Consider the following 17,854-nt stretch of genomic DNA (forward strand, 5'->3'; position numbering starts at 1 on the left):
CAACTTAAGAACATTAAATCTTAACAGGAAAGTAAAGAAGAGGGAGCTTTGGCATTGCCAGATTTTCAACTATATTTCAAAGCAAAAATTATCAAACTATAAGATATTGGATAGAATCTACTAGGTAAAATGTCGTTTAATTTTGTTATTAAATAACACTAAAGAAGAGTGATTTAAGTTACATAGAAGATTTTTTTCAGTATGGTAATCAGCTATAAACAATAAGAAATTCCTATAAATCACTGTAAGGATTGGATTGACTAGGAAACCACTCATAATAAATGTTTGTTTTAAAAGAAACATTTGCTCTTCTCCATCTGTTTTGGAAAGAGAATATTAAGGGTCCCTCTCATCTCTTTCCCATTCTAGTGGTGGCCATGGTGATAAATGTCTACTCATCTCAGCTTGCCTTTATGTCATATGTAGTCTATATCTGAGGCCCCAATAACCCTCAGGTACAGCCTGTACAGCTTTTGGCTTTTAAGGGAAAGAGCACGTCGAACTATGGTATATGGTTTTGGGGCTGCAGCTATTTTTCCTAGTCCTGAAATTTACTGTGCCTTTGTATACCAATATCAGGTATTAACTGAAGAAAAACGGGGGTCATTGCAGGACTGTCTTTGCCAACTTGTACTACTGCTGGAAATCTCAATTGTTTTACCTAGTATGTATTATCCTCTTGGGCCGAATATACAGCATACCATGTAGATATTGATGGTGTGGTCCAGATCACTGCACTAAAGCCAAATCAATGAATTTTTCGGTTTCCCAGGCCATATAAAAGTTATATTTATGCTATATTATAGTCTACTAAGTATGCAATAGTATTATATCTAAAAAAATGTATGTACCTTAGATTAAAGATACTTTAGTGCAAAAAAAGAAATGCTAACCATCATCTGATCCTTCGGTGAATTATAATCTTTTTGCTAGTGGAGGGTTGTGACATGTTGATGGCTGCTGACTGATCAGGGTGGTGGTTGCTGAAGGTTGGGGTGGCTGTGACAATTTCTTAAAATAAAGACAATGAAGTTTGCCACATCAATTGACTCTTCCTTTCATAAAAGATTTCTCTGTAGTATGAGAAGATGCTGTCTGATAACATTTTTTATTAAAAAGTTGTTTTAAAATTTATGCTAATGAAACAATATCAATTCTGAACCTATATGCACCAAATACTCTAGTATCTAAATTGTTATTATTATTATTATTATTTTGGTGAGGCAGTGGGGGTTAAGTGACTTGCCTAGGGTCACACAGCTAGTAAGTGAAAAATGTCTGAGGCCGTATTTGAACTCAGGTACTCCTGAATCCAGGGCCAGTGCTCTATCCATTGTGCCACCTAGCTGCCCCTCTAGCATCTAAATTTTAAAAGAAAAGTTAAATTGAATTATAGGTAGAGATAGATAGTAGTACTTTAATAATGGATGGCTTTAATATTCCCCTCTCAGAACTAGATAAATCTAACCAAAAAATAAGTAAGAAAGAAGTCAAGGAACTGAATAGAATTTTAGATAAGCTAAATATGATAGCTATCTAGAGAGAACTGAGTGAAATAGAAAGGACTACATCTTTGTCTCAGTGGTTCCTGGTGCCTTTACAAAGATTGACCATTTATTAGTTCATAAACATTTTATAGTGAAAAGCAGAAATATTAAAATTAGCCTTTTCAGATCACAGTTCAATAAATATTATATTTCAGGGACCATGGAAGCATAAATTAAAAATTAATTGGAGATGAAACAACCTAATCTTAAAGAATGAATGGATTAAAGAACAAATCATAGAAACAGTTTCTTTAAAGAGAATGACAGCTATAAGAAATGATGAGCAGGATGCTCTCAGAAAAAGCTGAAAAGACGCGAATGAGTTGATGCAAAGTGAAATGTGCTATGCACAAAGTAAAAGCAATATTGTAAGATGATCACCTGTGAACGACTTAGTTATTTTCAGCAATACAATGATCCAAGACAACTCTGAAGGACCTATGATGAAAAATGCTAAACAAACCCAGAGAAAGAATTGGCGGTGTCTGAATACACATATTAAGTATGATTTTTTAAACTTATTTTTCATGAGGGTTTTTTTTTTGGTCTTTTCTTTCACAACATAACTAATTTGGAGATGTTTTGCATGACTACACATGTAGAGAAAGAGCAGACTTTGGTATGCAGTTAAAAAAAAGAACAAACTAAACCCCATTTAAACACTAAATTAGAAATCCTAGGTTGAATTTGAACTCAGGTCCTCTTGACTCCAGGGCTGGTGCTTCTATCCACTGCGCCACCTGGCTGCCCCAATAGTCTTATAATTTTATTTTAAATCTGATGTTATATCTTTTGGACCGTTTGTGTTACTTTTGCTTTTTTTTTTTTTTTTTTTGGCCCTAGGTAATGAATTATTCTTTTATTGTTTTTACAGAGTGTTATAATTTCAAGTATTTCTTCTGAGCTTGGAGAAGAAATTCACGCTTGGATGGTGGATTAATAAGAACATCAAAATTCAGGAGAAAAAAATTACAAAGTATTGGATTTTCACCCTAGTCTGGCAGCTTTGCTGCTCACTTAAACACAGATGAATGAAGACCCCATTTGGAAAAACAGCAGGTCAGCGATCCAGAGCTGATGCAGGTAAGACAGTTTGTGTTTATGGTTTCTGAGTTGCATTGAGTGCTACATATAATATACTTTATTTATGGTTAATCAGATTTCTATAGGCCTTCAGTTTTATCTTTTAGGTACTATATAAATTTTTTGTTTTAAGACACAATGGAATAGTAGATTTAAAATTACCCATTGAGTTGTTACTCTTAAAGTTCTTGAATTTCAGAATAAGTCAGAAATATAATATTCCAGATGTGTCTCAGCCAGTACTCATTGTTCCCACACTGCTGGGTGATAAAGTTTAGAGGGGACCTTGAAGTAGCCCATGGAGTATAGAATTGTATTTTATGTTTCTTTTACAATCCACTTTGAACTTTGCATACTGCTGTTCACATAGTAGGATACTTAATATGTAGTAGAATGAAGTAACCAGAGGTAGAGTGCCATTATTTGGATAACAGAGAGAGAGAGAGAGAGAGTACATAAAATGGAAAGGAAAGTGTGAAGTGGGTCAGTGCGGCATGAAAATACTTCGTCTAAGACTCTAGAAGTTTAGAAAGAAAATAAAGTGAGTGCAGTTATACCAGGATGATTGTTGTGAGGGAATATATGTTTGATTATTTTCATTTGGTAAATTTGGTAAATTTTTTTGGTAAACACCAATTGGTGGGAAATAATTATGCCTTCTTTTTCTGGGAGAAGGACACAAAGTCTCACACACATACCCAAAAAATCCTGGGCTCTATTTCCTGTGTACACACAGTAGCCATTTCTTTTGGGCTCCCTTCAAAGGATTTTTGGTTTGCATTCTCTCATTGTGTTCTCTTGTCATCTTTCAATAGCTGTCTATGTCTATTTAAAATCATAGGACTGAGGATAGCTCCTTCAGCTGCATTGTTATTTCCAAAAAGCCATAAAGCCATTCAAAACCTAACAGTTTATACTTTATGTGATTCCCTTAAAGCTTAGAGGAGGGGTCTTTTTAAGGAAGTGCTTCCCATCCTTCCCCCAAAGCAACTGGGTGATGGTGACCTATTGTAATACAAAGGTATCAGGTCTCAGCAACTATTCCTCCTCAGAGTTTTTAAATGTCTAATGAAGGGGGAAACTTTTCTTTCTCCTTCTCCTTTACTTCTGTCAGTGTCTTCAGACTGCTTTGAAGATAAACTGAGTTCTGAAAAGACTGTCTCCCAAATAGACATAGGAGGAGGTTTAAATTCTCATCATGGAGTGCTCAACAAAGCTAAAATAGTTTATCAAAATTATCTTCTGTCTCTCCAAGTACTTAAAAGTTTGTAGAGCATATTCACATTTTCTTCTTGTTGAATAGTCGTAAGCAATTTACTCTCTAATTTCCCAGGATTAGGATGTATTTCACAGTAATAATTGCTAATCACTAGCATTTATATAGTACTTTAAGGTTTACAAAGCTCTTTACAAATATTATTTCATTTTATCCTTCTGATGAGGAAGTTGTTTAGTCATTTTTCGGTCATGTCCAACTCTTTGAGACCCTATCGGAGTTTTCTTGGCAAAGATACTGGAGTGGTTTGCCATTTTGTTCTCTAGATCATTTTGCAGATGAATAACTGAGGCACACAGAGTTAAGTGATTTGCTCAGGGTCACACAGATAGTATCTGAGGTCAGATTTGAACTCAGTAAGATGAGTCTTCCAGACTTCAGGCCCAGCACTCTTCTCTACTGTGCCTACCTAGCTTCCCAAATGAGGAATTCCATAAGGCTTTAAAAAATCTCACTTAATTGTACATGGATATGCAAGGGTGTATAGAGATACCATATTTCTCTGAGTTAAGGTGATTTATAGAACAATGAATTTTAAACTCAGAGGGAAAACAACTTCTGGACTCATTAACTTCTCAACTTAGAGGCAAAGAAATGTGTCTCTGGGCAGTAACTGAATAGAATCAATTACAAAATGGAATCAAATAGAAAAATCAATTATTTGATCTTCTCAGTGATTTATTTACAAATTGAGGGTCACACAGCTAAGAAGTAATGTAGAATTTGAATTGAAGGCTTCCTGACTTCAAATCAAGCCCTATTCAGTGCATCTCAGTAAGCAAATACCATCTCTAGAGACATCACCAAAAGGGCTACAGGAACATTAAAAGCAATCTAAGTGCCCACTTTCCCTTTCCTTGCTCATCTTCCACTTCAAGGAGCTCATTATGTTCAGATCTAGTTGATAGTGCCAGTTGTTCTGGGCTGGCCTAGACTCAGGCCAGGCCCAGACCCCCGGTAGTTCAGGTTTGATAATGGAACAAAATGAGATACTAGTGTCGACTGTAATCAAAAAGAGATTTACTTAGCCTTAACCGAAGAAGGATAATCAGCATGGATCGGCATTGAGAACAGCTCAGATTAATGCAGCCACATTAAGTTCCCATCTTGATCCAGTAGCCAAGTAGCTGAGGACCCTTCAAGCTCCTTGTGGCTGTTTTGTACTAAGGTGATGGGAAGTGATGATGTCAGCAGTCTGAACCCTTAGTCCCCTGAGCCAACCAAGTCTTGAGGAATGACTCAGTGTCTTTAAGGATTAAAAACTAGATTAACCTGAATGGAGGGAGTGGTTAGTATATTTCTCAAAACATAGAGATATATAAAGAACTCTTTATAAAAACACATATAAACAATGAAAACAACATACAGAAAATTTCATCAGGGCAACATTTTCCCCTCTTCTTTACTTCTCATTCTTTGCCTCTGGTCAAATTTTCTTCCCATTCTCCCTGCCCCCTATTCCCATCCCACCCCAGTCTGTGATATGAGGGCCTCAGAGTCTGTGATTGTAAATGACGGGGTTGAACTGGATGATCCCTAAGGAACCTTTGTTTTTGGTTTTGTTTTTTGGCTGGGCAATGAAAGTTAAGTGACTTGCCCAAGGTCACACAGCTAGTTAGTGTCAAGTGGATTTGAACTCAGGTCCTCCTGAATCCAGGGCTGGGACTTTATTCACTGCACCACCTAGCTGCCGCCTAAGTACAATTTTTCCTTAAAGCTCATTAAGTTGATTTGCCCCATCAGATCTTTTGGGGAAGCCTATGAGGTGAGCTTTTAATAAAGCCTGTGAGGTGAGATAATAATTTTAGTACTTCTCTAGGCAGAATGCATCACGTTTTTGTTAAGTACAGTGTCAGTGGGGGTTTGTTATTTGTGACTAACCTTTTAAGTTAAAAAACTATAAAAACTTTTAATAGAAAAATAAAGTGTGCTATATATATATATATATATATATATACACACACTTCATTAATTGTCACAATTGAAACATATAGCACACTTCACACTCCACTTTTTTGTTTTTATAAGATTGGACTTGAGTGCTCTAGAATAGATTGGTCAAACTCAAGGCCCTCATGAACATAGGCAAAACTCTAAACTCTTTTTTTTTTTAAAGTGAGGCAGTTGGGGTTAAGTGACTTGCCCAGGGTCACACAGCTAGTAAGTGTCAAGTGTCTGAGGCTGGATTTGAACTCAGGTACTCCTGACTCCAGGGCCGGTGCTCTGTCCACTGCATCACCTAGCTGCCCCAAAACTAAACTCTTAGGTAAACTGTAAACCAGACTAAAATGTAATTGGAAAATGTTTAACGAAATAAATTTAAAAAACAATACAACATAGATGATGTTAATTTGTGGTTTTCTAAGCCAATATAACCCCACAGGGATCCATTTCTCTCTGTCTTTTTTTTTTTTTTTGACACGATTCTAGACCAAAGGTTCTTAAACTGTGGGTCATGACCCCATATGAGATAGGGAAACTGAATATGGGGTCAGAAAAATTTGGCATTATGTATACCTATTTTACATAGCTATATACCTGGTGTCTGTCAAAATTTCTAGGGCAAAAAAAGGGGTCACAAATGGAAAAAGTTTTAGGAAGCTACATACTGTTTCCATATACTGATATGTCTTTTTTGGTAAAAATGGAGACTGCTTCAGAAGATGCTGTTTCACTTTGGGAGATAAAGGTTTGCTACTGGCCACTTGTTGTAAAAGGGAGATTGTTGGATCTGGAGTCTGAGGACTCAAGTTTGAATCTTAATTCTTCTATTTAATACTGACTCTGTGACCTTGGACAAATAACTTCCTCTCCCTTAGCCTTGATTTCTCCATAGAATGTAAACTCCTTTTTAGTAGTGACAAATGGTTCAGTGTATCACTTTGAGTTCTCCTGTCTCAGAATTATAGACATAGAATTTCAGAGTTTGAAAGGAACTCAATGGTCACCAGTTCAAACTGTATCCAAGAGAGTTCTATTTTCTATAGGACATGGTTATCTTTACTTTACCTGAGGGGCTTTGTTGGCCCAGACCTGAGATTTCATTTTTATAGGGAAATACTATATGATGAAACTCTCCATACATTAAGGTTGGTACCTGCTGTACAAATTCTAATCGCTTTATGACTTGCTAAGTGCCACTTCATCAATTACTGTCAGAAGTTGAATTTTAATTTATTTTTCTAGACTGGTTTATACTATATCAATTATGTCATGTGGGTTCTTGCTTAAATTTTTTTTCTCGTGTCAACTTAAATTTGCCTCTTTGCAGTCTTCATTCGTTAATCCTAGTTTTACCTTCTAGGTCTAAGAAAGAAAGAAGTCTACTCCCTCTTCAGAGAATTAGAGATAGTTATTATGTATCACTAAATAATTTCTTCTCCATACTAAATATACCTGGTTCCTTCAACTCATACTTGTATGGCATGAACTAGTGGCTCTTCACCATCTTAATTATCCTCTTCTAGATACTATTTAGCTTATCAATTCTTCTGGATTTTGTTGGAGAGGGAACAAGAGAAAGGTACAAGAGCTGAAAAGAGAACAAATGTTTGTAGAAATGATTTAAAGGGTTTTCAAAGAAAACTGCAGGTTGAATTTGGGAGAGAAAATTTGAGAGGAATTGATAAGCTGAAGGAAGTGAAGGGAATCTTTTGAAGAAGACTTAGAGCCAGAGCTGAAAGGAGGGAGAAAGAGAAGGGACAGAGTTGAAAGAGAGTAGCGGAGAAGTAGGAGAAAGCAGAGAGCTGAGGGGGAGAAGCAAAAAAGTCTGGGTCAGAGCTAGAGACTGTAAGTAATAGGAGCAGGAAGATCAGGGGTGTCATGGTCAGAGACAGAACTGAGGAGAATAACAGGAAAGCTGTCTCCGTACTAGAGGAGGAACACCATTAGGGTCAGAGCTTGAAGCTCTAGGAGGTATTTTAGTAGTTGAGAAGATGAGGTAAGAAGTTAGTATGAGAGTAGAAAAAGGAAATTGGGTGTGCAAGTCAAGGAAACAAGTCCTAAAAAGGTACAAAAGGCAAGATTAATTTAGGAAGTGAATTTCAGTTTAACTCAACAAGTGCTTATTAAGCATCTACTGTATTCTAGGCAATGCGCTAAAGTGGGAGAGATAAAAACATAAGGATCAAAATCATCCCATTTCCTTCAGGAGCTTACTTTCTATTGTGGAAGATATCAAAAGGAACTTGACACAGCAGTTCACCAGGGGAACTACTAAGAAGAAAACCAAGAACTAAAGAGCTTACTTTAGTAAGTGCGGACATCAGGGAGAAGTTTGCATTAATTTGCAATAATGGTCTAATAATACTTGTGAGAAATTGTTTTGTCTTGTTTTCCCAGTGAAGGAACTTTTGTTTTTTAAGATTACAATTTAGATTACAACCTAATTAGCTATTAACATGAAGTTAAAGGATTTGAGGGGGCAGGCTGGGCTGACATAATTTGCATGCTTTATATATACATATAACATATTTGCATAGCTTTTACACATGATTTCATTTGAGCTACACAAAAACCGGAGCTGCTATAGGTTATATTATTTCCATTTTGCATAGATGGAAACTGAAGTTCAGAGAGGTTCCTTGGGGTTAACCAGCTAGTAAATGGCTGAAGCGGGGTTGAAACCCAGGTCTTGTGACTCCCAAGTCTATCAGTCTCTCCATTGAACACCATGTTTATTCTGGATGCAAGTTGAGGGTACATTTCATAATTTATAGTAGTTGAGATCATTTTGTCCAGAAGTATTTGGAAGTCCTAGAAATGGAAGATGAATAGAATTGTGGGGATTACCTAGAGATTAGGTTTGTAGGTTGTGAACATCAAAAAGTCAAGCAAAATTCCAAGGGATTCTTGGGAATAATTGAGTTAGGGAAGTGGTGTTGTTGTTGTATATTTGTTTTTTCAAAGTTATTGCATGAATCTGGGTAACAACTTAAGGAAATTAATTAGTTTTAATAAAATATCTAGAGTAGGTCTTAATTATATCTGATTATTGTAGTATTTGGTGTTTCTATTATAGTTACAAGTGCCAGGAACTTTGAGATGGGAGTATTTGTTGGCCCTATGGGGGGGGTTTAGGAGGGAGAGGACAGGTCTATTTTGTCCACCTCATACTAGAGAGTCTCCTAAGAGATCTAAATGCACTTTTTAAAATTGTGTATGTTGACAAGCATTTTTCTTTGTGTATTGAGAAAATGGACTCCCCCCAACCTTGTACCTTTCTCAAGTTGAAGTATAATTGTCATTGTTAAAATAATTATGATGGATCTTATGCATTTATGTTCTTTATGGGATGGTAGTATCAAAGGAAAATAACTTTTTAAGGCATTTAGAGAATCCATTCAAATAGGACTGAGACATTTAGAGCTGCTGGCAAAATCATTTAGGATATCACATGAGTAGACTTAAGATGTTTGTTTTATTTGTAATCTGTCCCTAAATCTTAGAAATAATCACTGGGCTTTGCTGTAATTTAATTTCTTCATCTGTCAAATGAATTATCATTTGGTTTGCCTTGGAGAGCAACAAAAGAAGTATAAGTGAGATAAGTGATTTTTAATAACTAATGATTTGGGGAAATTCAGAGTTCCCCTTTTCTCTATCCTTATTTTAAGACCTCAGTCTCTGAAGGTAGAGTTTACCTTCTCCATCCAACCCCACCCAAACACACAAGTCTATTGTGAATTCCATTCGGCCAAGCTTGGGTAGAGACAGACCCTTTTTTCTAAATTGCCCAAGTCTGTGGGTGGTCTGGTATAAAGATATTCTCTCTGTCCAAGGGTGACATGATGTCACTTTCAGCTCATCATTGGAGTAAGTCCATTTCTCTTTGTACAGTCTACCTCTTATAAATTGTTAGCCAATCAGTTGATTGCCACCTTTTTGAACACTCCTTTTTCAAAAGAACATGTAAGTCTTGAGCCACGATTGTCTTTAGTCTAAGAGAGAGATGGCTTAAAATGCTGACAATATTTTAAAAATGATTAAATTACTCAGAAATTGTCTATCAGGCCTTTTTAAATGCCACATGATTATGCCTATGCTCAACTCCCAAAATATTTTCATTTGAAAAAAAATCTGCTTTTTGCTTCATATTTTGGGGACTATTTAGGAGTGTTAATAAGTGTTGGCTTATCTCAAGAATGTTAACTTTATTAAAAGAGTCAACAAACCAACAACTCCCTTTCCTACTTAATCCTGTCACAAAGGGTTGTCTTAGTCATTGGACCTGGAACCTAGGTTTGAAAATTGCCTACACTACCATTGTTTAAGTGGCTTAAATACTCAGAACTTCAGTTTACCCATCTGTAAAACAGTGATATCAATAGTAGCAGTCTTCTAGCACCCCTCAGTTTCTAGTACCTTTCCTACCCCCAGATAGAATATTTATTTTGTATACCCATCTACATGTTTACGTGCATGTGCATGTGTGTATTTGCATACACACCTATAATGCCACCCCCAATAGACTGTGAGTTCTTATGAGGGCAGCAATTTTTTTTCCATTTTTGTGGTCATTGTATCCCTAGGGTTTTTATACAGTGCCTGGTAAGGAGTAGGTACTTTAATGCTTACTGATTGATAGATATGTGGAAAGCCCTTTTCAAACCTTAAGGAAAGACAGTTATAGTATAGATAAATTGATTCAGTCTCATTATAATATTCTCCACCTTGGGGTGTTTCAGGGGAGGATTTATCCTAATTTGGAATTCCTGGGGTCCTAAGCCAATCCCTGAGGTGGGTACCCTTTTCAGTGGAGGTGTGTTTTGGGGGTTTACGCGTCATAAGGTGAATCTGGGGACAAATTTGGCTTTTTCTGCACGTGTCTCTTTCTGATTCCCATGGCTAGTTTCAAAATATCTCCATTTTTTCATTAGAATTTCTATACCCTTGTCATTTAGTCTAAGGTCACCATGGCCTCTCTCCCTCTGTTCCTGTTATGGGCACTGATTTCTGTGCATACAAGGACCTAGTATGCTGACTTGTAAGTTATCCATTAACTGGGGTCCCTTTTGGAGCTAATACCTGAATTAAAGCTTGGGTCTTAGGTTTTTCTGTTAACTGTTTTTTCACTTCCTACATCACTTTCAACATATATATGTATATGTATATGTGTGTGTGTGTGTGTGTACATTATATATATAGAGATACACACACACAGAGACCGAGTTAAAGGGAAAACTATAAAGTAGCTTAATTTGGTTTTGATACTTTAAGTTCAGTTAAAAAAGCATTTATTAAGTATGTGCCAGGTGTTGTGCTAGATGATAGGAATACAAAGACAAAATGAAATAATTCTTGTCCTGAAGCAGCTTATATCGGGGTAGAGGGAGTGTCAGCAAAGGGCATGGAGGCAACAACATATGCATATCTAAGCAAATACAAAATGTATACAAAATAATTTACAGAGAAAGGTGTAATGTGAAAGGGTAACTTGTTAACAGTAGTTAATGAAAGGTTCCAGAAGGCACACTGGAAGGGTATGGGAGATGTGATGGGGACACCAGATCAGTGGGTATGAGGGAGCAGGGAGTTAATCAACAGAGAAAGGAGCTTTTAGGCAGTCTGTTACTGAGAAAGCATGAGTCTCCTGAAGTTCTAGGGCAAGTAGATAGTGACCTAAGATAATGTCAGGACAGTAGTGTTGATATTTTCATTTGATTACCAATTCCATAGGACAAGGGGGAAAGCAATAGTCTGGTATGAATGAATCCATTGCAACCCAGAAGTTCAAGCCCTCATCCTATATGAAAGTCAGTGCTTTCATTTATGGAATTCTGGGGCTAGGAAGCTTTTTGAGAAGTGTACCATGCTTGAAAGACCTTCTTGTCATTCAGTCATTTTTCAGTCATGTTCAACTATTCGTGGCCCCGTTTGAGGTTTTCTTGGAGATAATGGAGTGGTTTTCCCATTTTCTTTTCTAGCTCATTTTACAAATGAGGAACTGAGGCAAACAGGGTTAAGTGACTTGCCCAAGGTCACACAACTAGTAATGACTGAGGCTAGGTTTGAACTCAGGAAGATCAGTCTTCTTGACTTCATGCCCAGCACTCTATCCACTATGCCACCTAGCTGCCTGCTGTGCCAACTGAGTGAGTACCATACCCTCAGTGAATACCTTCCCACTTTCTTCCTTCTGTTATTCTTTTGTCTATCAAGCCCCTGTCTGACTCCCTCCTCCCATTTACAGATTCCCAATATCTTCATGCTTCCTTGAAAACCTATGATTTCCTATTTAGGCCTTCTCTCTTCTAAAATATCCTATTCTCCAATATTTCCTCTCTGCTCTACTACCTAAAAAGACACTATTTAATTCCTTTAGTATTGAGCAGTGTTAGAAGAACATAGATTATAGTCATTCACCTTAATGTAAGAAGAAGCTGGTGCTTCTCAATAGATCTTTTTGAAAAGAACAAATAGGTATAATTGATGCCTTTTGTCTGTATCACAGTCATTAATGCACTTTGTCTTTGTAGCACCATCTCTCTTTCCTCCCCCTTTCCCTTCCCCTTCCCCTCCTTCCTGGTTTCCTGCCTCCTCCTGTAGGAGAAAACTCATTCCATGAAACACCAGTGTCCTGCCTTTAGGGTACAGAGAGAAAACTGGATCTGGTCACTGAGTCTCCTGCCTCTTTTCTACCCTCTCTGAGGGAGAGAACTACTATTCCTTTGAACCCTAGATTCTTCCCTTTCACTAGGACAAATGTAAACCATTTCATTCAGTCTCTCTGGTTGGTCTTCTGCCCTTGGGGAATTAAGCCATTCCTTCAATTCCCTACTCTGATTCGCTCACCTGACCTGCCTAATACTAGAGAAAATAACCCTGAGTCTATACCTTTTTGCTCAATGAATTGCTACTCATTCCTTAATTAGCTCCTCCGTTGTAATTCTCCTGCATTCCAGTGGTTCCAAACTTCCAGCTATGATCATTCAGACCTTGATCTGTCCCCCACAGCATTATTCCTTGTTTTCATTCCTTGAACCAATCCCAGTGTGCCATTCTAAAGCTACTTACCACTTCCCCTTTCCTGTCTGGAACACCTGCTTCATAGGTAACACACTTTTGATATGGGGGGAAGTGGGGTACGGGGTTTGTTAGGGGATGGGGTTCTTAGGAATTCCTCTTTAAAGAATTACACCCTCTTGCACACAAAACGTAGTTAGAATAAGGTGATAGTTTATTTAGGAGCAAGGGAAGGGAAGGGTGGGGGGAGGGAAACCATGAAAGAAATCCTTGGACTTTTCATGGGGAGATTGGCATAAAGCACATGGCTCAGAGGTACCAAATCTCCTCGAACAGGAGACTGGAAGGTACTTTTATAGAGGACTGATGGGGGTGGACCATCTGCCTGTGGAAAGTTCCTTTAGTGAAGGTGGACCATCCCCCACTGGTGGTAGCTGGGGGAATTGGGTGAGGAGTGGAGGACCATCCCCCACTGGTAGTGACTAGAGGAATTGGGTGAGGGGTGGCTACGGATCCCTCTTCAGAACACAAAGGCTGCAGCCATACCTAAATTTATCTCCCCAGGGTAAGAGAGACCAGAATGAAGGGTGGGAATCCAAAGCTAGCTCAGTCAGATTTGGTTCTGTTTATCTCTCTGCACCCCATGACATTTCCCACTTCTCTATATATAAGGAAAGGGGACGAAGATTCTTCTGAAACTGCTTCATGCTGACCGGGGTCGAAGAAATCTCGGTGCAAGGGAGGGGGAGGGGAGAGAAGTGCAGAAGGCCTGGAGTGGGGAGAGCTGTGAGGGGCCCAGAGAGTCCAGAGTCAACACATAGGCACAATGGGTATCTGCCATGAATCCTTGAGCCTAGATGGAACAGACTTAAACAAAAAATTAAAACTGACCAGAGCAAAAACGAAAAGGGACTTTATCATATCAGGAGAGCTGGAAAAGCTGAATGCAGGACTGGGTGTGGCCTGCTTTACCAAAGTTAAGTCTACATTTAGGGTCCTTTTATCCCATCCCCACTTTGTGCCTTGATTACATGCTAGGACCTGAACCAGAGAGTAAGACAGAGGTCGCCCCAAAACCATTCCTAGGCTTACCTCCTATGTCCAGCTTGGCCATGGGCCTGACAAGGTGCTGGCCAGGAGAGCAAGCTGCAGAGCCCTGGATTTTCGCTAAGCCGATCTCTTGGGTGCTGCCCTGGGGACAAAGAGGTAGGAGGGCAGGCCTCACCTTCGTGCGGCGTCCCCACTTCTGTGTTCCGGTTTACTGCAGCTGCCAGAATCTCGGCCAGCCAGAGTTCTGCTGGTAGCAGATGTGGTGATGGCTGCTGCTATTATAGAAGCTTGGTCTATGGAGCGGGCATGAGCCATCTTTTCTCTCTCTTTGGCTACTGCAAGGTCCCTGTTATTAAAAATCTTAAAAGCAATGTCAAGGAGTTGTGAGGATGGGATCTGGGGACCCCAGTCTAACTTCTGGAGTTCTCTCCTAATGTCAGGAGCAGACTGGCTGATAAAATGAATATTGAGGACAGTTATTCCTACATCTCTTTGGGGGTCTAGGTTGGTATATTTCTTCAGAGAGTCCGCTAAGTGGCTCATGAAGACAGCAGGATTTTCATCAGACCCCTGTGTTACCTCCCTCACCTTTCCATAATTGACTTGTTTCTTAACCCCCCCTTCTCATTCCCTCAACCAGGCAGGTGACCATGTGATTTCTATGAGCTCTGTCTTCCCTGTTATCATAGTTCCATCTCGGTTCAACGACCGGGACAGCTGTAAATTCAGGGACCCCAACCCAATTTCCAACCTGCGAGTGTTCATCCTCAACTTGTACCGCCAGGTCCCAAATCTGTTTTTTCTCGTCAGGGGTACAACTGCTGGCAAGAATAATTTGCAGATCGGTCCAGGAAAGGTCAAATTCCAGTGTCACAGACTTAAAGCCATTTATGAACTTTGTGGGGTTTTCAGAGTAACTCCCCAATTTCTCTTTAATCTGAGATAACCTGCTTATAGAAAAAGGGGCATGCCTTAATGCTGTGCCCTTCCCAATGGGAAATTACCTTAATGGAAGCAGGGAAGCAGTGGGAGACACTGGTAAGGACCTGGGTGGGGGAGATAGCTCAGGTGGAGACAGAGGATTGGGCGAAGGGCCCAGTGGGGGAGGGGAAACAGTCTTTGGCTGCAGCATGGGTGGAGATGGGGAAAGGGAGATAGCCGTAGGTGACTGCAGATTAGGTAAAGCAGATGGGGTCGGCTGAATGGAAAAAACAGGAGAAATGGGAACATATTGGAGTTCCCCCAGATTGTAAATGGGGTAGAGCAGGATAGAAGGAGACTGATATCCACTCCCTGTGTGGCACAGGGAATTGGTTCTGAGATCAGCCGGTGGGCAAGGAGAGGTCTCAGTCATAGAGTGATATGACTGTGGATGACCCATAGGTACTGAAGCAGGCGGAGAAGGAGTGGAATGAGAAACAGGTAGGGAATGAGTTTGAGGAGGAGGGGAGGCTGAGGTCTCAGAGTAGGTGCCCAAAGAGTTAGCGAATTGCTTGGCCTTGTGGTGATTCTCAACCGGCAAGGGGACCTCATCTTTTCCCTTTGACTTCTGGCTCAAACTCATAAAAGCCGATATGTATGGAATCTCTGTCCATCTCCCTTCACGCTTGCAAAACTTGTCCAATTGCAAGATGGTATTATAATTAAGGGTGCCGTGTACAGGCCAATTTCCTTCACTTTCTAGAGGATAATGTGGCCATAAATCATTACAAAAATGTATCATACATCTCTTTCTCAGGTTTTTAAGTTCCAGTCTAGTCCAATTTCTTAGAATGCACCCTAGAGGTGAATTTTTTGGAACACTCCCTTTCTGTCCCATAACTACTGTCTAAAGAGAATAGTCTGAACCTAGAGCAGAGCGCTGGTAAGGGATAGACACAGAAGCATAAATGTTCTTACCCAGAAACGTGTAGTCTGAGGGTCCGAGCGTGGTTCGGACATCTAGGAGGCCCAGGCTGCTCTCTGCTGGCGTGCAGACACTGACTGTCTCTACCTCTCTGTGACTCAAACGGGAGGTTGAGTCAGGCGGGAGAGGGAGAAGAGAAACCCAGAAGGTAGGGCCTTACCTCCAGGTTGTGTGCCAAGCGTGGTCCAGACGTCTGTTTGAGCTTTCGGTGAGGGAGGGAGACTCAGGCTGCCCACCACTGTCGCGTGCGAAAGCTGACCCTCTCTCTACCTCTCTGTGACTCAAATGGGAGGTTGTCAGGCGGGAGAGGGAGAAAGGAAACCCATAAGGGAGGTTCCCACCCCCCAGTTTTGTGTGCTAAGAGGAAAGAGGAAATTCCCATGTCCCTGTTTGGGCGCCAAATGATATGGGGGAGAAATCAATAGGAGAAAGCACGTGGGTCCTTAGGATTCCTCTGTAAAGAATTATACTCTTGCACAAGACCTAATTAGGAATAAGAAAACAGGTTTATTGGGGGTACAAGAGAAACCAGCCGGGAGGAAGGTTTTGCCAGAACAAAATGGTGCGCCCCCCCCACCCCCCGCCCCGCTAACTTGTGGGGTGCCATTTTATAGGGTTTAGATGGGGTGGGTAAGAGTCTCTTACTGGGTGAGGGGCTGGGGTAGGAGGAATCCCTTGTGAGCGATCTGGTGGTGGGTGTCAACTTTGTCTTGATGGGTCTAAGAAGTCTGCTGATGGGCAGTTCCAGGTGGTCTTCTCCTGGATTACCTCATCCAGATGCTTAGGATAACTGGAAATTAGGGTGATGGTCCTGGAGCATGCTCAGTTCGATCTCCGTTAGGTGCATGCGTGCCTGCGTGTGTGTGTGTGTGTGTGTGTGTGTGTGTGTTTGTCCTTGATTGTGTTCAAGGAGAGACCTACTTGATTTCAAGGGAAAAACCCCTGAGGTTTCAAGGAAAAAGTTCCTTGAACTCCCCAGAGAATTGTTGGGATGACCGGGGGCCCATAATCCTCCCATGACACTTTCATCTTAAATCTTTTCCTTGCCCACTCTTTCCATATTCTGTTTCTCACTGATGATATAATCTAACTGGACTTCCTGTTTATCTCTGCCATTCCCCCGGACTACAACTGGTGATGGGGGTTAGAGTGAGAATATTTCTTGCTCCCCTTTTGTACTTCCAGGTTTTCTACTCTCACTCAGTAATCTCTGAGATTCATGTAATTCCACTCAATCAAAATTCTGGGAGTTATTGTCTACCATCTTCTGGGACATTCCTTTCTTCTATGAGTTTACTGCCCTGTGTATAATTTTTCTCTTCAATTCCTGCCCTAATATCAGGGGACTTGAGCAAACAATGATACTCAAATACTCAACCCTCAGTTCCTGATCTTATTCATTTCCAATGACCTTGTCAAACATTAAATATACTTTTTTATTTGCCTGTCTCCTACAAAAATAATAAACTGATCAGAGAAATTAATCTTATCTCCTACAATTTGTTTCCATACCTGTCTTCCTATGAACAAAACAGATCAGAGACCATAATGTCTCCTGCAGGAAAAACCAGATCAGAGACAGGAAAAACATAGTACCAGTTTGTTTTGTCCCAAGAAGAAATAAGCATGATCATGCTGGAGACCCCTTCCAAAAGGGCTCAAAGACTCCCTCTTTCTAAGGGTAACTTCATTAGCATAATACAAATCAACCCAAAGCAAATACTATAAAGGTAAAGTGGTTAAGCAATACAAATCAGTTTAACAGCTCAATTTAAAGCAGATGTTATGACTAGATTATGTGGAAACTGGAAGGATTTTATCAAAGACAAGGATGCCTAGATACTCTGGGAAAGAAGATAGTGAATGGGGACTTCAAAGGGGCATTTTCATTTGTTTACTCTCCTGGGGAATAGGGATTTAACTGCTAGCTATCTGGGTTAAATTTGGAGCTTTAGCCAAAGGGCATTTTTCTTCTGTTAATCCAGGGTCTCATAAAATCCAGCTCCATAAGCTCCAGGTGATCCATTC

The 17,854-nt window shown here is 39.9% G+C and overlaps 1 protein-coding gene across 6 annotated transcripts in view; it reads left to right on the forward strand.

The window, feature by feature from the left end:
- Positions 1-17,854, forward strand: part of SPIN1 (spindlin 1) — a 119,334-nt gene that overhangs the window by 58,566 nt on the left and 42,914 nt on the right. For 5 of the 6 annotated variants that reach the window (XM_044003720.1, XM_044003730.1, XM_044003711.1 and 2 more), the window contains exon 2: positions 2,422-2,630. In XM_044003720.1, coding sequence (XP_043859655.1) covers positions 2,579-2,630 — 52 coding nt within the window. In that variant the 5' untranslated portion in view covers positions 2,422-2,578. Of the gene's footprint in view, positions 1-2,421; positions 2,631-7,995; positions 8,158-17,854 lie in introns of all 6 variants that reach the window. The other variant, XM_044003758.1, reaches the window with a different exon arrangement.

Source organism: Dromiciops gliroides, chromosome 1 (genome assembly GCF_019393635.1).
Source record: "Dromiciops gliroides isolate mDroGli1 chromosome 1, mDroGli1.pri, whole genome shotgun sequence".
Classification (NCBI taxonomy): Eukaryota; Metazoa; Chordata; class Mammalia; order Microbiotheria; family Microbiotheriidae; genus Dromiciops; species Dromiciops gliroides.